Below are 20,683 nucleotides of genomic sequence, written 5' to 3'. Positions count from 1 at the left end.
GTGCGGCCAAACCGCGGTCGTCTGCATGCGATTGCGTTTGTTAACGCAATCCTATGCAGGCTTCCAGCGGCGGAAATTTTGCGGAAAATCCCGCCGCGGAATTTCCGCTCATGTGCAGGCGCTCTAAAGAGGTTGTATATGGGGTGATATACCATTAAGATAAGGAAGAACAATAAAACTAAAGTTTGAATATGGATGGCAGTTTAAAAGGTGATACTTCCAACAGTATGTAGATACCCGCAGCACTACAACAAACCCTTATCCAAGGGGAGGCTCTCCCTGCACAGCCGTTAATCAGGAGACGGATCCAGATCATCCAAAATCTCAGAATATATCCAAAAGAAAGCAGCAGGAGCATCCAGGTGCAGTAAAACAAGTATTATTCCTTTATTCCATCCTCAGTAATAATGCAACGTTTCGGCCGTTACAAACAGCCTTTGTCAAGCATGCTTGACAAAGGCTGTTTGTAACGGCCGAAACGTTGCATTATTACTGAGGATGGAATAAAGGAATAATACCTGTTTTACTGCACCTGGATGCTCCTGCTGCTGCTTTCTTTTGGATAAATTCTGAGTTTAAAAGGTGATGACTTACATATTCACAGATCTTGACTTAGTCTAGTGGTGGTGTGTTAGTTGATAGCATATGGGTACCAAGTCCTGCAGTTCTGCTGTTACAAGAAAAAGGTCATCTGTCATCAATATCAGCGACTGGAGTCATCCCTTGTAAGGTCAAAAAAATGGATGACCCAGAGCCATCAACTAACAAAGTCCACATACCCAACAAACAATGGGACTGCAAAATCACTGATGCTGCTTTTATAATACAGTGTACAAGTTGTCCCAGTAGGTGAATCTATATATTGGGGAAGCTAATCAGAAAGTACAATCCAGGAAGGATTTGCACAGATATACAAGGTTGATCCAGAGATTATTCTGATTGCCATTATGGAGTCGGGAAAGAATCTTCCCCCAAATGGGCTAATTGGCTTCTGCCTCTTAGGGTTTTTGCCTTCCTCTGGATCAACTAGCGGATGGAAATAGGCTGAACTAAATGGAAATTGTCTTAATTCGGCCTAACATACTATGTTACTATGTTACAATAAAGAAGAATTGCGATACACCTGTGAGAAAACATTTGTGTAGATCTGACCCCAGTGTGACAGATTTAAAGGTCTTAATACTGAAAGGTCTTTTTAAGTAAGACAGAGAAAAACTGTGGGAATTCAATATAAGAATTTTCCATTTATTGACACAACCTTATTGGAACCTTCGGGTGTATGACTCCTAAAACGGGCCCTTCACACCACCACTAGACTGACTCGAGATTTGAGAATACCCAAGTTATCACTATTTACCCTTCTATCCATGCACAAAGACCAGTTTTATTCTTCTGGCTTATCTCAATAATCTACAACCTTTAAATGCTGTGCTGTCTTCTCTCAGTTCTTCATTTGTTAACCTGCCTGAAGGAGCTTCTATTGTCCAGAACATTGCAAGAATAGTTAATAAGGTATCACTCATATAATACTTTAGGGACCATTTACACTGAAAGATGATCACTCAAATGACAGTTTGAGGGACAGTTTTGAGCGATCATCTATGCATAAATCTTTAAGACACAACGATTATCATTCAATAGATGGCTTTTGAGCGATAAACGTTGTGTGTAAACGGGCCTTTAGTCCTTTTTTTATACAACAGTATTTAATCCCTTAGTGACTGAGCTTTTTTGTTTTTTTTTTCTATTCTCATTTTTCCTCCCTAGCCTTTTAAAAAATGTACCTTCTTTATTTATTTCTCAATCTAGCCGTATGAGGGTTTGTTTTTTTGTGGGACAAGTTGTATTTTTCAATGGTACTTTTTAAATGTACCATATAACATATGGAAAAACTTTTAAAAAATTCTAAGTGGAGAGAAATGGAAAAAAAACGACATTCCACCATCTATTGGTGCGTCATTTCTACGGCGCACAAACTGCAACAAAAATGACCTAATCACTTTATTCTATGAGTCAGTACTAGAGATGAGCGAGCACCCAAATGTTCGGGTCCGTGTTATTCAAGTCGAGCTTTTGTAAAATTCGAGAGCTCTACTCCAGTAATGAACCCCATTGACTACAATGGGAGACTCGAGCATTTTTGTATGTGGGTCCCGAGCTTTTTTTTCTTTTTCTTGGTTCGTTTGTCAGTTTCCGTCCCCCTCTCGGAGGGGCCAAAACAGGCACGTCACAGCGGGGAGAAGCCGAACACGATTTGATGCTCGCTCGAGTAACGAGCACCATCGAGTACGCTAATACTCGAACGAGCATCAAGCTCGACAGCGTACGTTCGCTCAACTCTAGTCAGTACAATACCAAACTTATATGGCTTTTGGTTTGCTGTACTACTTGTATTTTATTTTTTTAATTAAGATCTTTAATTTTTCAAAATTATTTCCTGTCTCCATCTTCTGCAAATGATAACTTTTATTTTTCCGTCGACGTAATTGTGTAGGGGATCACTGTGCGATACGTCCTGTAATTTCAGTTGGTTCCATTTTTGAAAACATACAACTTTCTGATCACTTTTTATTACATTTTGTTCTTGGAGACCGGTTTGCCGAGTCCACTTTTATAAAGAAAAAGAACAAATTCTACAACGGTCACGTACAGTAGAAGATCTCCAGTTTAAAGGCCGCTCGGTGGCCATAAACCCGGACTTATCTAAACGCACACTCCAACTCCGAAGAGCCCCCAGACCACTATTAAACGCCTTAAGGGAAAAAGACATCCCGTATAGATGGGGATTCCCTCTTCAGCTTCAAGCCAAAAAAGGAGGGAAAGCGGCCGTCTTCAGACATCTCGTAAACCTACCAAGGTTCCTAGGGACCCTGGAGCTACCCTAAATAGCAATCCCGGACTGGCCCAAAATTGGTGGGATGCCGGTCCCCCCCCCCCCCCCCACCTAGACTGGCAGACGGCGGGTGAATCAAGAAGAGGAGCCAAAAGCAGACCGCCGAGAGATCAAGACACCGACTGAAGATCAATGGGCAACAGGAACAGCGGACTGTTCCCTGATAGCCCACGTTAACATGATGGTCCCCTGTGCTGGCGTCTGTGATAGAACGGTTCCTTTCTACCTAACCCCATGATCCTCTTCACTCAAGATGATAAAGGTTCCTGCGGCGGACACGACTGTAGTCTGCAGATTTGTAAACCTCCTCTATTTCTCCCCCATAACCACCCCCCCCCCCCTTTTTTTTTTCTCCTTTCCTCTCTCTCTCTTCTCCAGAGAATACAGTGAAATTCCTGATTGGCGGTGAAGGGAGGAGCAGACCTCCATTTTCGGTCTCCCCTCTCCCCCACCTAGACTAGGCAGCTATAAGCTGCATTAAATCGATAGAGTTTGTTAGGTTTAAGTTAATAATTCAGATTTGCGAGGTCTTCCTAGTGCCAACTAATGTTTTTCGTTTGTCTCCCCTCCCCCCCCCCCCCCCCCACTCTTCCCAACCCCTCTTTCCCTTACCCTCACCCAACCTTGACCTCGCTTATACCGTTTAGGGAGCCTTCCCGTCCCACGAGACCATGGCTTAGCCTGACGATTTGCTCCTACAATGCCAAGGGGTTGAACATCCCCTCCAAAAGAGGCCAAATTCTTTACCATATGCAGAAAAAAGGGAGGAAGGTGCTCTTATTCCAAGAGACCCATTTCAACGCTGGGAAGATACCCCATTGCCCCACGAAAACATACCCCTCCTGGTTCCATAGCCCGAATCCAACTCGAAAAGCGGGTGGAGTGTCCATCGCATTCCAGAACTCCCTTCAGGCTCAACCCCTTGGCATGAAGTGCGATCCTGAAGGCAGGTACCCATTTATCAAAGTTAACTTCTCTGGCAGAATAATCACTTTCACTAATCTTTACTTCCCGAACCAGGGACAGACTTCCTTCGGGATCACCGCCTTGAGGGAATTAACGAAGTTTGCAGACGGAACTATCATCATCCTGGGAGGCGATTTCAATCTGACGGTAGACCCGGAATTAGACTCGTCATCCAGTAAGTCCTCAGTCTATCGTTCAGCAACACGTTCCCTGCTGAGGGAGTTAGGGAACATGCACCTAGTGGACCTCTGGCGTCTGCTGCACCCGGGCGTCAGGGACTACACTTTTCATTCAACGGCCCACAACTGCTACAGTAGGCTGCTTGTGAGCGTTTGGACCCTTTGTCTGGTCTGACCATGCCCCGGTGTACGCCGAATTCGACGGTTCCCAACGGGAGCCTCGGGCGCGACGGTGGAAACTAAACAATAACATCCTAAAAGACCCTCTGTTTTCAGGAAGTCAAATCATCCATAAATAACTTTGTAACTGACCATAAAAACGACCCCACACGATTCCCGCTCAAGTGAGAGGCTTTAAAATGCATCCTAAGAGGCATCCTAATTTCGCAAGGGGCCAGATTAAAAAAGGAACACTCCAGGGAACTGGGGAACCTATTGCTTTTACTGCAGGAGAGCGAGTTAGCCAACAAGAGATCTCCGAGCGACACTCTTCGTGCAGAAATCTCAGCACTGCGTCTAAAATTTTTTATCAATCCTAGACCAGAGGACACTAGCCTTTAGAGATAGGCTCCGAAGGGAGGCCTTCGAGGTCGGGGATAAATGTGGACGCCGACTGGCGCGTGTGCTTCATCCCAGAACTCCGCAAACATTTGTTCCTAAGATTCAGAAGGCCGGAGGAGGGGTAGCCACAAGAGACATCCTAGAAGAATTCCGTCTCTATTAGGAAAAACTCTGATATTGAACGGCCCGCCCAGGCAGACACAGGGGAGTGCGACAAAGAAAAATCCTATCTTGATGAGTACGGCCCGGGCCCTCTGGGAGAGGGAGAGTCTGAGGCTATGGAGGTGGATTTTACCTGTGAAGAGATAGCCGAAACAAATCAGAAACCTTAAGAAAGGCAAGAGCCCAGGCCCTGGCAGGTTTTTTGGCTAGATTCTTCAAACTTTTCATAGAGGAATTGACTCCATTCTATTCACACAAGTCTTTAATGAGATATCCCGAGGGAGTTCCCTCTCCCCTCTCCCCCCCCCCCTCCCCCCTCTCCCCCCCCCCCTCCCCCCTCTCCCCCCCCCCTCCCCCCTCCCCAGGCTCTCCAGGCCCACATTGTGGTAATCCCAAAACCGAGCAAGGACCCCTCCTCATGCGCCAGCTATAAGCCTATAGCGCTGATAAATCTAGACGTAAAAATGTTGGCGAAACTCCTAGCGAACAGGCTTAGAGGTCATATCCCATACCTGATACATAAAGATCAGGTGGGATTTGTGCCCGGTAGGGAAGCAAGGGACAATACTATTAAATCTATTTCCCTGATAGCCCGTGCAAGATCGGCAGGCAGACCTCTATGCCTGCTGGCGGTGGATGCGGAGAAGGCGTTCGACAGGGTCAGGTGGAGATTCCTGGGAGGGGGGGGGACCCTCTGTCAGATGGGCTTGGGGCAAAGGATGAGAGAGTGGAACATGGCCCTATATAATGGCCCCTCTGCAAGAGTACGAGTGAACGGTGCCCTGTCGGACTCCATACTGATCAAGAACGGGACACGTCAGGGTTGCCCGCTCTCGCCCTTGCTCTACGCCTTATCCATGGAATCTCTGGCTAATGCCATCAGGAAAAATGGGTCGGTTAGAGGACAGATGGAGGGCCCCTCAGAACATAAGATGGCACTGTTCGCAGATGATCTCCTCCTGTTCCAGTCGAACCCTAGGGTGGGGCTGCCGGTGGTGATGGAGTTCGAAAAGTACGGCTGGGTCAGTAATTTCAAAGTTAACCTCCAGAAGTCGGAGATCCTCAATGTAACTCTCCCACTGGAAGAGGTTGAGGCACTCTCGGATTCCTTTCCCTTCAAATGGAGAGCCTCGTCCATTAACCCCTTCCCACCCCATGACGTAAGGGTACGTCATGGCAGGCTGGTACTTCCCGCAAAATGACGTACCCTTATGTCATCGGGATAGAGCGACATCATGACTGATCTTGCGGAGATCACCCCCCCCCCCCCCCCCGAGCGCGCTGTTAACCCCTTCCCTCTCTCTGTGTCTTCAGCCGGCTCTCGCGATGTTATCGTGACAGCCCGGCGTGTCGCCATGGCTACAGGACGCCAGACACTGGCGTACTGTAGTGCCAATGCCTATGATCGCTGTGTAAGCGATAAGGCATGGCCGGGCAGTAGCCCTGCCATGCCTTATCACAGCGATCATAAGTGCTGTGCTGCAAGTCCCTCAGAGGGACTCAAATAGTGTAAAAAAAAAGAAAAGAAAAATGTAAAAAAAAAACTGTGTGTGCTTTTTCTAATATTAGCATAAAAAAGGTAAAAAAAAATTTTTTTTAAATGGCACATATTTGGTACTGACGCGTCCGTAACGACGTGTACAAAAAGTTGAACACGCTTTTTATTTTGTACAGCAAAAAGCGTAAAAAAAACCCGCTAAAAAACAGAGGCAAATGCAAATTTTTAACATTTTAAATTCTTAAAATTAAGGGGACACGCCCCGAGACTGGGACCGATTTCTATACCAGGCCCGATTACAACGCTGTTGGCCAACCCACAGTTCCCAGCAGCCAGAGACAAAGCCACGATACTGTCCCTCCCTAGTTCCCCCATCCCAAGAGTCAGACGTGACTACACACTCGGGAATGAAATCTATGGCGGAGATATACAGGAGTGCGATTCCCCCCCCCCCCCCCACTCCCCTTCCTGGGAGCATGGCTGAGCTATCTCCAGGTGAGGGGCTTTGTGGAGTCCCTGACGCCGGGGGCTATGTAAGTAGACAGCTGACGCCATATGAGTCCTTGTGCGTGTCGTTGACTCCTATCGAACACAGGATTTCAATCACTTATAGAATGTTGCTGAAGAGACAGACAGGGGACGAACTCCCTGGCTACACGGCACTTCGGGAGATGGAGTTGGGAGGGAGCCGATCCAGGGCTGAATGGCAGAGAGCATTTCTTCTGTGCCACAAAAGATCCAAATTTGGCAGGTTACAGGAGCAGAACTTCAAAGTCATGTCCCGCTGGTACTGGACGCCATCGAGGCTGCACCAACTTGATAATCAGATCCCCCCGGTCTGCTTGAGGTGCCAAAATGGCCCTGGAACAATGACACACATTTGGTGGGAATGCCCTCCAGTCAGAGAACTGTGGAGTAACGTAGAAACACTATACAACGAGATAACCAGGTCGGCGGTTCCCATAACAGCAGAGATGGCTGCTCTTTTGATGCTCCCTAGGTCTATCGCCAGGATCAAGGCGGACCTATTGAGGTTGGTCATATTAGCGGTGAGGATGTCTGTCCCTGGCTCGTGGATATCTACGATCACCCCGTCAAGAATAATTTGGACAGAGAATCTAGATCTACTCATGAGATATAAAGAAGGTTCCGAGAACGAACAGGAGCGGTTGGGCGCCCACGACCCATGGAGCCCATGGATTTCAATGAGAGTTTCTGACCACTTCAAATCCTGGCTGGACTCTCCCCTTAGTCCCCCTTTCCCTTCCCCAGTCTTCCCACTCCCTTTACCACCCTCCCCACCCATGTATGTTTTGTAGTTAGACATTTCCTACTATGCGTATCCTGCTTTTTCTCAAAGATGCAGAAGACTAATGCTTGAACGCGATGTTTAAAACTCGATAATTGACATTTGATATTTGATTGTCTTATGATACCATAATGTGACGGCCGTACTGCCAATATGGTTATTCGAAGTTGTCTTTGATGGTTGTACTGCTTCTAAAGTGCCTATTTGAAAATTTAATAAAATTGATTTAACCTAAAATTGTGTCTGACACCAAAATGTATTCTAATATATAGTATACTCTCTCTATACTAGCCCATATTTTAGTGAGGGTGTATTCACAGTGTAGTTCAGGTACATTTTTACTACAACCACAAGAAAACTACATGTGGTTATTTAGTGTCGCTTTCACTGCACCATCAGAATGCATTTTAAATGCTGTTTCTTTAGCAAAGAAAAAAAGTTTTAAAATTAACAGAAAAGATTTACCCAACTAAATCACCTGCTGCAAAGCACATAACACCATGTGAGGTTATGTCTTAGTAGTTTCCAATGGTTTTAGCATTTCTAGAGAAGTAGCCATCTAAGAAACAGAAAACCAACTAGTCACTGGAAAGGGGCAATAAATGTATGGATGTGGAATTATTGATAAGACCTGCAACTTACAAGCTTTTTCTGATTTCTCTCGCTGTTCTTGAAGCTTTTCACATTTTGTGGTCAACTGCTTGACCAGTGTACGAAGTTGAGAAACCTCTTCTTCCTTCATCATTAGATTCTCATGCATCTGTCTCTTAGTCTCTGCAATGACCATTCCCTGGACAAGACAAATGGCAAATAAAAGGCATAATCTAAGGAGAAATCATAGAAGCATGCTTGCATGTACAATACATTTGTTCTGTCCTTGAGTTCCACAAGCAAATACACTCACTGTTAAAAGAGAAGTCAAGCCCCTAGAACAGGGGTGTCAAAGTCATTTTCACCGAGGGCCGCATCAAGCTTATGGTGACCTTCAAAGGGATGATTGTAAGGCCGCCTGCAGACGGCAGGGTCGGATCCCGCCGCAAGAATTCTCGCAGTGGGACCCGACCCGCGCCCCTGCAGGAACTAGCGAGGCACTCACCTGCTCCCGCGGCTTCAGATCTGTGATGTGCCGGCTGCCGGGCAGCCGGCGCATGCGCAGAGCGGAGCCAGCGGCCGGGAGTGACATTTCTGTGCCCCCCCCAGCCAATAGTAAGAAGCCCCTCCCCCCAAGCAATAGTAAGAAGCCCCCCCCCAAGCAATTGTAAGAAGCCCCCCCCCCCGCAATAGTAAGAAGCCCCCCCCCCCGCAATAGTAAGAAGCCCCCCCCCCCCGCAATAGTAAGAAGCCCCCCCCCCGCAATAGTAAGAAGCCCCCCCCCCCCAAGAGTAAGAAGCCCCCCCCCCCCAAGCAATAGTAAGAAGCCCCCCCCCAAGCAATAGTAAGAAGCCCCCCCCAGCAACAGTAAGAGACCCCCTCCCCTCAGCAACAGTAAGAGACCCCCTCCCCTCGGCAACAAGACCCCCTCCCCTCGGCAACAAGACCCCCTCCCCTCGGCAACAAGACCCCCTCCCCTCGGCAACAAGACCCCCTCCCCTCGGCAACAAGACCCCCTCCCCTCGGCAACAAGACCCCCTCCCCTCGGCAACAAGACCCCCTCCCCTCGGCAACAAGACCCCCTCCCCTCGGCAACAAGACCCCCTCCCCTCGGCAACAAGACCCCCTCCCCTCGGCAACAAGACCCCCTCCCCTCGGCAACAAGACCCCCTCCCCTCGGCAACAAGACCCCCTCCCCTCGGCAACAAGACCCCCTCCCCTCGGCAACAAGACCCCCTCCCCTCGGCAACAAGACCCCCTCCCCTCAGCAACAAGACCCCCTCCCCTCAGCAACAAAACCCCCTCCCCTCAGCAACAAAACCCCCTCCCCTCAGCAACAAAACCCCCTCCCCTCAGCAACAAAACCCCCTCCCCTCAGCAACAAAACCCCCTCCCCTCAGCAACAAAACCCCCTCCCCTCAGCAACAAAACCCCCTCCCCGCAACAAAACCCCCTCCCAGCAACAAGACCCCCTCCCAGCAACAAGACCCCCTCCCAGCAACAATAATAAGCCCCCTCGTAATAGCCCCCCCCAGTAATAAGCCCCCCTCAGTAATAAGCCCCCCTCAGTAACAATAATAAGCCCACCCCCCCCCCCCCAACCCATATACTTACCTCCTCCTACCGTAGCTGTCAGCGCTGCTCCCCCTCGGCTTGTGCTGAGCCCGGATGCACTCTGACATCAGTGTGCGCGCCCAGCACGCTTCCTTCCCGAGTCCTCTCCTGTGGAACTGAAGAGTAGGGGACTGAGGGGAGGAGGATCCTGGCTGCACACTGACGTCAGTGTGCATCGGGATCAGCGCTGCCGGCGTGATTACCAGCAGTGAGCTGCGGCATCCCAGCTGCTAATTGCTGCAGTGGGGAGCGGCGTCTGCATGCCGCAGGCCACATAACATGAGGCAGTGGGCCGGATTCAGCCCGCGGGCCTTGTGTTTGACACGTGCCCTGGAAGTTATCATTTTGCTGCAAAACTTGGCATGCAGTTCCATCTTAGGCAGATATGTAAATGATGAGAGTTGTGGTGTGATTAGATGAACGGTCTCCTCATCTAAAAGTGGTTCCCCCACTTGGCCTCTAAACGGCACTCAGAGGCTCCTTGTGCGTAGTGACCTCTTCTTCCGCTTGTGTAGAGCTGGTTGACTACTAGACATCTCCATGACGCAGAGAAGAGATTTCACCGCATTACCAGAGTCTGAGAGGGGGCTCATTATTGGTATGCGAGGAGCTGGATGGTCACATCGATGAATTGTCCTGCACCTGGGCCGTTCTGGGTATAGGAGGTATTGGGACCAGTGGATGTGTGAGGGCATACAAGGTGACCCAGGCTCAGGACATCAGTAAAGAGGAGTGCCTCAGACAAACACAAGCAACTTCAACTGATTTATTGTCTGCCATCAAGAGACAGCTGGCACAATTGTTACAGGCCTCTGTCTGCCATCACATACAACAGTTGGTTGTATGTGATGGCAGACAGAGGCCTGTAACAATGGGTGCATAGTAGTGGTATGTAACAGAGGCCTGTAACAATGGGTGCATAGTAGTGGTATGTAACAGAGGCCTGTAACAATGGGTGCATAGTAGTGGTATGCAACAGAGGCCTGTAACAATGGGTGCATAGTAGTGGTATGTAACAGAGGCCTGTAACAATGGGTGCATAGTAGTGGTATGTAACAGAGGCCTCTAACAATGGGTGCATAGTAGTGGTACGAGGGACAAAGAGAGCTGTGCAATATGTTCAGGAAATCCTGCAGCCACATGTGTTCCTCTCATGGCGGCTTCCAAGAGGCAGCAGGATAATGCTCGGCCGCACACACAAGGGGGTAACAGGAAGCCCCCACAACATTGTCACACTTCCGTGGCAAGCCCAATTGTCAGACCACCAATAGAACATTTATGGAATCATCAGGGAGACCAACTACAACAGCCTACGAGTTTGCATGATCTAAAGGCTCCATTACAACAAATGCGGAACGATATGCCACAGCACACCATACAGAATCTTTATGCCTCCATGCTTACCCATAAATTACATCTTGTATCCAGGTTAGAGGTGGTACAACAGGGTACTAGAGCCGAGACTCCATGTCCTTTCATTTCACATTTTGTATCAGAGCTATAGGCGGTACAATAGGTTACTATAGCATCAATGCCAGCTCCTATCACATCTTGTATCCAAGCTAGAGGCGGTACAACAGGATACTAGAACCTTCATGCTCACCTGTATCACATCTTGTGTCCAGGCTAAGGTCGGTATAACAGGGCACTAGAGCCTCCATACCCGCCCGTATCACATCTTGTATCCAAGCTAGATGCAGTATAGCAGGGTACTACAGCCTTCCTACAAGGGGTCAGTTTTTTGCAATAAATGATCCTTTTACTCTGATATTGTAATCCCTTATGCTTCCTGTCCATGGGCGGATTTGCATTGCAAAATCCGGAGCAGAATTCCACCTCCGTTTTTTGAGGCAAATCCAGCCCATAGCATGCTACGGAAAAACATGATTTCTTGCCCACAAGCAGAAATCTATAGTGATTTTCTACACGCAGGAAAGAAATCGCAGCATGCTGCGATTTGCCACGGGCTATGCACGGCCTGCTTCCACTGAAGTCAATTCAAGCCGTCCATGCCAAGGCCATTACGCAATCATCATTGCTATGGCGAGGGTGCGGTGTCCTCTCAATTGTGCATGCGCCGGACAGCACATTTACAAAAGAGTAGGCCACGTCATCGCCATAGCGACAACACGGCGCCCCCTGTACTGCGCATGTGCTGCCTGGAACATTGGCAACACAGGAGAAAACGGAGAAGATGCTGAACAGGTAAGCAGGCCTGGCACCGGGTCGAATTCCGCATGCAAGGTGCGACCTGCCCATCGGTAAGCAGGCATGCAGGAGTCACTGGCCTAGCATCGGGTCGAACTCCGATGCGCGAATGCCGTATGCAGGGTCTGACCCGACCGTGTACATGGGGACTTACTTATATCGTTATAATCACACAAAGAAAGTTTCATTCCATCCGACAACGTCTAGGGGACGGATTGTTTTTGACAATGAATGTATATTGGTAATGTAATTCAACTCAACTGCTTCTGACTAACTGTGAAGCAAAATGATAAATGGCATGCGGATGAAGCCTCACGCACCTGCAGTAGGCAATGGACAGAGGATTTTGCCGGTAAGGCCGGCTGTCCACGGGCAATGCGGTATCCTGTGGCGAAGCTCCACCGTGGGAGCCGCTGCCGAATCTCCGCCGGTCAGCCGCGGAGAATCGGGGCAATTCGCAGCATACTGCGAAATTGCCTGCCGCAAGCGGAGAATCGCCAGGCAAATACACTTGTTTTCAGCAATATGCAGTTTACCGCACCATATCTCTCCCTCATGGGGTATTCCAGAGAGGTTTTTTTCTGTTTTCACCCATACACTAGATGGGTGAGATTGATAGATCAGTGGGGTGATTCCGAGAATGGGGGCATTCTTGTTTCCTGTATTTCACAGTTAACAATCCATTCTCCTATTTCTGTAGTGTAGTGGAGAATGGGCTGCTGGTCACACATGCGTTGCTCACTTCTTCTCAATAGTGCATACAGATAGCTGAGCACAGCATTAGGCTGTCTGTCCCATTGAAATGAATGGAAATGCAGGGCATCTGCACCCTTATGGGCATTGCAAACTCAGACACTCCCCCTAAAATATTGTCTAACTTCTGCTGATTTGTATTCTTCAAAAGAAACTGGCCTTTCTGGACATTTAAATAGTTCGAATTGTCACCAAAAGGAACAGTACAGGCACTGCCACTGACATGATAGTGGGATTAAACAAAAATAATCATAATCAACAAAGCTATTGGTTTTTATTCTACAGCTGTTTAATTCAAGCAAAATAAGTGACTGAACTGAATATTATGGCTCCAAACCAGGCCCAGTGGTGTTCGTTAAAATGGATTTACCTTATCTTGTTCCAGCTGCTCGACTAAATTCTTGGCGTCCCTCAGCTGGGTGATCAGTCTTGTCTTCTCACTCGTATGAAGTTCCTGCATTTTGTCACACAATGCTTAGCACACTGAACATTTTCACTTTTTGGCAATAGATTTTCAAACAATTATAAAACAATGAGTTCTAGCTGCTCATATTTGAAGCAATCTGATAAGAAATTTTAAAAAATCCGTTCTACATAAAAGAACATTCACAATTGTTTAATCTGTACAGTTTTATGACTGCAAACCAAAAACAAAAAAAAATTCACAACATAAGTTGTTTTACATCCTCTTTCTTATACATTGGAACTTGCATGCTGCACATCTAAAGCCCCATTTACTCTGATAGATAATCGCTCACAAGTCGCTCAAACGATAGTTTGAGTGACAGTTTTGAGCGATCATCTTTGCATACTTTATAGTAGCTAAGAATGTGCAAGCGATGCGGGACATCTCAGAGGCTGCTAATAGAATACAGCTGTTTTGCATAAACAAACAGCTGTATTCTTCTCTGTTCTAACTGCCAGTGTCCTTCTAATTCGTACCTAGCTTTCAAACAAAGTACAGAGTAGGGAGCAGTAATAGAGGCTCCAGGTGTCGGTGCAACGCCACTCAGCTCTTATGCTACTTTCTGCTATTATAGCCATTTTTGCAAAGTGACAAGTGGAAGTGTAGCTACATTGCTTGCACTTTTCAATAAGGTTTTCAGCATCCGATAGTTGGGTTGTAGTGTTTGAAAATCTAGTCTTCTAGTGACTGTACTAAGTGATGCAGTGTAGTGAAATTAAAGCATAACCAAATCTTTGGATGACTTTTCAGAATAAACAGAGTGTGCACATAAGGAATAAGAGCACTCCTGGCCAGTATATGACTTGCACTCTGCATTTAGAGCCTCTTACTCTTTCTGTAGGCTCAATATGTAATTGTCAGTTTTCCTGTTGCTCAGCTCAAGGTAGAGTGGAGACTAGCTGCTATTATGCCTCACATACACTGCACACAGAGAAGAGGAGATGCCGCTTCCCCATCTTTCTCTTCACACGTGCAGCAGAATGGAGGACATTATATAGTACTGACAGTGTAGATGCGAATCCATTACTGGGCAAGATAAAACACTTACTAGAGTCAGCAGCGCCTCTTTCATAGCATAGGTCAGTGGAAAACCAGAACAATACACATTAGATGGTCCACCCATTGTTGCTGTAAATCAGCAAGATAGGTCAACATTCATCTAATGTATATAAGTACCATTCTTCAATTTTTAATACTATGCAACGGGCCTTGTTTACAGCGCAGGGGCAGAATAGTCAAGAGGAGAAAAAAAAGTTAGTGTAAACTTAACATGGCCTCTACATAAAGGATAAATTCAATTTTTCCTCTTCAACACATCCTCATCAACATTAATTCACAAATTAAAAAGTTCTAAATTGTAAAACAAAACATTGTTTTTGAATTTCTGAAAGATTACAAAACAAAGTAAACATTTGGAAACAAACAAATGCTTACGCTACCTTCACTTTTTCAAGCTCTTGGAGCCTCTCCTCTAGTTGATTTTGTAGAGCTTCTTTTTCGCTGCTTAGATGAACACATTTTTCTTTATGTGATCGAATCATCTCTTTACATCTCTGAAGAAGGTTCTCTTGGCGTTTAACTCTTACTTGTAAATCATCAAGTGTGTTTGCACCGCTTCCATCTCGAGAGAAAAAAAGAAACAGAAATTGCACCTGATAACGAAACACTGTTTGCAGAAGGGGGCCAAGTTAATCTTGATATACTGACTAAGGCCGCCTGCACACGAGCGGGTCGGATCCGGCAGTGAGAATTCTCGCCGCGGGACCCGACCCGAGAGCCTGCAGGGACGAGCGCGTACTCTCCCGCGCCTGGCGGCCCCAGCTCTTTCATGTGCCGGCTGCGGCGCAGACCGGAGCCGGCGGCCGGGTGAGTGCGAGCCCCGCACAAAAATAGGACATGCCGCGGTTTGTTTGCCGCACGAGATTTCGCACGGCCAAACCGCGGCCGTCTGCATAGGAGTGCATATTGTAATGCACTCCTATGCAAACTTTCAGTGGTGGAAATCCTGCGGCGGGATTTCCGCCCGTGTGCAGGCGGCCTAAAATGTATAATACGAGAAGGAACTCAGCACTACAGGAAATATAAGTGATAGAGTTTTATTGAACAGGCAATCTAAAACTTGACATTCTGGTGCGAACATACAAGGAAGATTTCCAAATAAACTAATTGTCAAAACCATTCCTTCACCTAGAAGTTGTCGTATGGAATTAAACTTTCTCTGTGTGATTGTAACGTTAATACAAGTAAGCGATTACAATATCAGAGGACAAGGACCATTTATTGTGGAGAACTGACCTCTTGTAGTGAGGCTTTAGCCTTTTGTACCACCGCTAGCTTAGATAGAAGATATGACATGGGGGAACTATGGAGGATTTAGTACCCTGTTGTACCACCTCTGGCTTGGATACAAGATGTGATACAGGCAGACATGAAAGCTCTAGTACCCTGTTTAGCTCCTGTTATGTGTTCACCCCCACCCCCCAAGACCATTACATGAGCAGTGGAAGGGGTAAAGTGCCACTCCATAGCAAAGGCAGGATTGAGGCGCTCACCCCGAGGTCTCCAGACACAAACACAACCATCATCAGTCCCCAAACTAAACCTGAATTTGTCACTGAAGAAAACCCGGTTCCATTTTGTATAAGTTCATTTTCGTCATTCACAACACCACTACAAACTGAAGCGATGGTGGGCGGGTGTTAAAGGCAGTACATATGTAATGAGCGCAAAGAGACAAATCCTTCAGTCAAGCACCGAGAAACGGTTCCAACAGATACTGGGGTCTAACGATGGCGCCTTCTGTCTCTGGATGGTGGACAATTAAACAGCTTGAGCCGATTGTGGTTGTTGGATGATCAGACAATCCTCTCTGGTGGTCTGTCTGGGGCAGTCTGGTCACCCTGTATACATGTCCTCACAAATCCACTTGTCCAAACCAACTCGTCAGAATTCTTGCATTCCAATAATGTGCCCTTCTTAGACTCTGGTAACTGGGTGAAATCTCTTCTGTGTCATAGAGGAGTCTAGTGGTCAACAAGCTCTACACACGCAAAAAAGGAGGTCACTACACGCAAGAAGGCTCCAAGAGACTTTTATATTCCAACGAGGAACCACTTTTAGGGCCTCCGGTGAGAAGACAGTTCATCTAAAAAACACATCACAACTCTCATCTGTATATCTGTCAGAAATGAAGCTGCATGCCGGGTTTTGCAGTAAAACGACAACAACTTCTAGGGGCGCGATCTTTTTTGACAGAATGTAGCATGAAAAAGTAAAGTAATATGCAAAGATCTGTTTGGGATCTTCACATTCTGACGCATTCAAATGACATGAAGCACTAGTCTCATTTGCTGTAAATATAAATACATGAGGGGACAATATAAGGATCTCTCCCACAATCTGTTTACACCCAGGACTGCAACGGTAACAAGAGGGCATCCACTACGTCTAGAAGAAAGCAGGTTTCATCGCCAATGCAGAAAAGGGTTCTTTACTGTAAGAGCAGTGAGACTGTGGAACTCTCTGCTTGAGGATGTGGTGATGGCAAAATCCATAGAGAAGTTTAAAAGGGGACTTGATGTCTTTCTGGAGGGAAAGGATATTACAGGATATAAATCTTAGGTTAATTGCTAATCTGGATATACAGGCAGGTAGGAACTATTAGGGGGTTGATCCAGGGATTAGTCCGATTACCATTAGGGAGTCAGGAAGGAATTAAACAGGCTGAACTAGATGGACATTGTCTTCATTCGGCTTTACATATTATGTTACTATGTAACTATGTGCTCACTTAGTATGGTATCCACTTCTTTGCTTATATTGTTTATTCTATAGTTTGACAAATTCATAGAAATTACACTATTCTTTACTTTTTTCATTTGTGTTAGGAAAAGGTCCTTGCACTGCATGTTTGGCCCGGAAGGTCACATTTGACTTGTCTGTTCAATAAAGATCTATCACTTCATCTCTATATTGCAGTGCAGAGTTCTCCCTTACAGCCCTTTTAGACAAGTCGATTTATGGTTTAAACAAGCAAATATCATCTTTAGCTCGTGTATTCTGTTTATACAGGCAAATACATTGTCGGCTCATTCAAACGAGAAGTCGTTTAGTCTTACACATTCACTATATAAGTAATGAGGGACAGAACGAGTGCTGCTTAAACCAAATGAGAAGTGAACGAGCTAACAACTATTTTTATGACTGCAGAAAACGGGCAAGAGAAAAGCAACCCATCATTCATCGTTAGTTCGTGTTTAAACCGAATAATTATTGTTAGCTTTCGCTCATTTGAACAATATTCAGTCAGTCTATACTTGGTAGAAGGCCACCCCTACTGCTAGTGAATGCAGTTAACCTATTAAAATACGTAGCAATATTTTGATTCAAACTTCTTAAAATATTGTGTCCATTTTTAGTTTACAGCGTACCCATCAGTCCTCCAGACTAAAGAATAACCTAGGTGCTTTTGGCTTCTAAACTAAGCTGATCGACACTAAGCTGGATCAGTGCTAGTATAATTTTGTTTTACCCCTTTGCTTTTGTGGACAACTGATCTTCAGTCCAATTGTTAGTCCCCACAAGCTGACTGTCCCCCTATTCACATAGGTTGATGTATAGACAATCCGTGATCATTTCTTTGCTTAATAAAATTCAATGACCAGCCAATAGGAAATGGCTTGCTCGTTTGTCAGCTGATTGCTGGCTCTTTTACATGGGCAGAATATCAGGTGAATGAATTTTAGGAAGAACGGTTATGTCTGATAATTAGCTGGTGCAAAATGGCCCTGAGATACACAGAATATAGGCTGCCATAAACTGCATTACACATTCTGCTGCAAAGTGTGCAGGATATTACTAATTCAGGTTATTACTGGTAGAATCAAAAAGAGCATCCAACGTGTTTGACAATGGTCATTTCCCATTATAATTGTTGTAAGGCCCTTTTACACTGAAAGAGAATTGCTCAAAAAAATCGCTCAAACGACAGTTTGAGTGACAGTTTTGAGCAATCAGATTTGCATAAATCTAGACAATTAACTACTTAAGAGTTAAGGCAGGAGGAGCGGGATAGCACCCAGATAGCTCCGAGAACAAAGCAGCTGTTTTGTATATGCAAACAGCTGTATTGTTCTCGGAGCTTTCAGCTGCTGTCCCGCTGAAAACTGCCAGCGGGAAGACAGCTCAAAGAATATCAACAGCCCTGCCTGCTGAGAAAATCAACATGCGCCGCTGAAGAGTCATTGAATAGTGCACGATGGCCGCACGTTTAGACAAGCGTTATCGCTCAAAAGTTGGCCTTTGAGTGAATTTTGGGCGATAATCGTTGTGTCTAAATGGGCCTTTAGAAACATTTTGCAAGGCTTTCTGGCAGTAAGTGAACATTGTAATGCAAGTGAATAGATCTGCTGTACAGTGCCAGCAAAGCATGACAGTTCAATACAACTTAGGGCCCTAAGATCCCTTAGGGCCCTTTTAGACAGAACGATTACTCGTCACATAAATTGCTCAAACGAGCAAAAGTGAACGGTAATCTTTCAGTGTAAATGCAGCCAACGACCGGTCTAGTCATTCACTTTTTATTCATTGTTCATTTTATGCAGGCATAAAAATCAGTTTAAATTACACTTGTTCAATCATTCTCATTCACTTCTACAGCAAATGTGAATGACTGAATGATATCTCGTTTGAACGAGCCAACAATGTATCTGCCGGTATACTTCATTCGCTCAAATGAAAATAGTTTGCTGTAAATCGGGCCCTTAATGCACTACACATTTAACACAATGTAGCAAAATGTGTACCATAGAGCCAAGCAATAGCACACAATTCTTCCCGGGTCGAATTTGCCCAGCTCACTTTAAGCCCTCCAGCCTGTAAGTGTTACGCTGACCGATCGCCATACGGCATTCCACACCTAAACTAAAAAAGCTGCGCCAGAATGGCTGACTGCAGAGTCTATTATAAGGGGGCTGCATTTTGTATTATTCTGGGGCTGTTTGCAAATGGCAACAAGACTATAAAATTCCTGTTGTCATTTTCAACATTTTGGGCTGCACTGGCAACCATTGTGGTCACAATCTGGAGCCCTGCCTATACGTTCAGATAACTTTTCAGAATAAGCAACCATGTGTGTACAAGAGAAATAACACTAGCCATTGTGTTCCGAGTTCTCCGCGGGCAGTGCTGAAAACATTCTTTAACAGCTGCTGTCCTGCTGGAGAACAAAAGTGATGTATTTAGAGAATAGACCACTTGCTGTTCTCTAAATACATGCAAATTAACCGACTAGCTTCATTTATTACTGATTAGTCTATTAGAACCTATGCAAAATGATCGTTCAAAACTCAGTTTCCGACAAATTTTGAGAGATCATCTGTGTGTGTAATTGCACCTTAAGTGAACAGTATAGAAGGAAAAGGAACCTGGTAAGTGGAAGATGTATTTTTCTTTGATAAGATTACAAAAGATCCTTCTATTTTCCTGTACTATTGATTTATGCAAATCTTGTTGAAAGTGCAGGGCCTATTTAGTGCAGACCTGTCTCATCCTCAGGTCAGTGGGACTGGCTGCATAGCTTTGCAGCCCCAGCCCCGCTGACACTGGTGCAGTTCATCTTTTGCATCTTCTCCTCTAACCTTATTTAGTTTTGGCTCCGAACGCTGTGAATCTGTCAAGTGGGTGGTCTCCTTTACTCACTATCAATGAAGGACATTACTGAGCAGGGCCATGCAGCCAGCCCCACTACCCCGAGGATACGACACATCCTCTTTAAGCCCATGTAAAAGTATTACTATACAGACTTCTTCCTCACTTCTGCACAGACATTTTATAGATACCGTATTTTTCGCCTTATAAGACGCACCCCCGTTTTAGAGCAGGAAAATAGGGAGGAAAAAAAAATCAGTACTCACCTCCCCCGGCGTTCTGCGGCGCTGCTGCAGGCTGTCGCTCCCTCCTGGTCCCCGGCAGAGCATTGCTTTCTGGACGCAGGGCTTGAAATCCCCACCTCCAGAAAGCTAATACTGTGATTGGCTGAAGGCGCATGCATGTTAGCCAATCACAGCCATTCAATGTCATTGAATGGCTGTGATTGGCTGACGGCGTGTGTTAGTCAATCACAGTATTAGCTTTCTGGAGGAGGGGATTTCATGCCCTGCGTCCAGAAAGCAATGCTCTGCCGGGGACCAGGAGGGAGCGACAGCCTGCAGCAGCGCCGCAAAACGCCGGGGGAGGGGAGTAATGTTTTGGGGTTTTTTTGACAGGAGGAGAGAAAGCTTCTAACTGATCGCACATTTGTTCACGCGATCGCGAATTTAAGGCGCAATCGCGCCAAATAAATCGCGTCCGCGCGTTAAATTTGCGATCGCGCTAAAAATGGCGATTGGAATGAATTTTCGCCACATTCGCTTTATAAGACGCAGGAACTCCCCCCCCCCCCTCGCTTTGGAGTCGGAAAAAGTGCGTCTTATAAAGCGAAAAA

At 46.2% G+C, this 20,683-nt stretch overlaps 1 protein-coding gene across 2 annotated transcripts in view; it reads right to left on the bottom strand.

Moving 5' to 3' along the window:
* Positions 1–20,683, bottom strand: part of GOLGA4 (golgin A4) — a 238,344-nt gene that overhangs the window by 162,171 nt on the left and 55,490 nt on the right. For both annotated transcript variants that reach the window (XM_066585713.1, XM_066585714.1), the window contains 3 exons: positions 14,640–14,821; positions 13,105–13,188; positions 8,211–8,358 (listed from right to left, as the gene is read on the bottom strand). In XM_066585713.1, the coding sequence (XP_066441810.1) occupies positions 8,211–8,358; positions 13,105–13,188; positions 14,640–14,821 (414 nt within the window). The remainder of the gene's footprint in view (positions 1–8,210; positions 8,359–13,104; positions 13,189–14,639; positions 14,822–20,683) is intronic.

This window comes from Eleutherodactylus coqui, chromosome 12 (genome assembly GCF_035609145.1).
Source record: "Eleutherodactylus coqui strain aEleCoq1 chromosome 12, aEleCoq1.hap1, whole genome shotgun sequence".
Taxonomy (NCBI): Eukaryota; Metazoa; Chordata; class Amphibia; order Anura; family Eleutherodactylidae; genus Eleutherodactylus; species Eleutherodactylus coqui.
The sequence above is the reverse complement of the archived record's forward strand: the minus strand, read 5'-3'. Positions and strand labels throughout refer to the sequence as shown.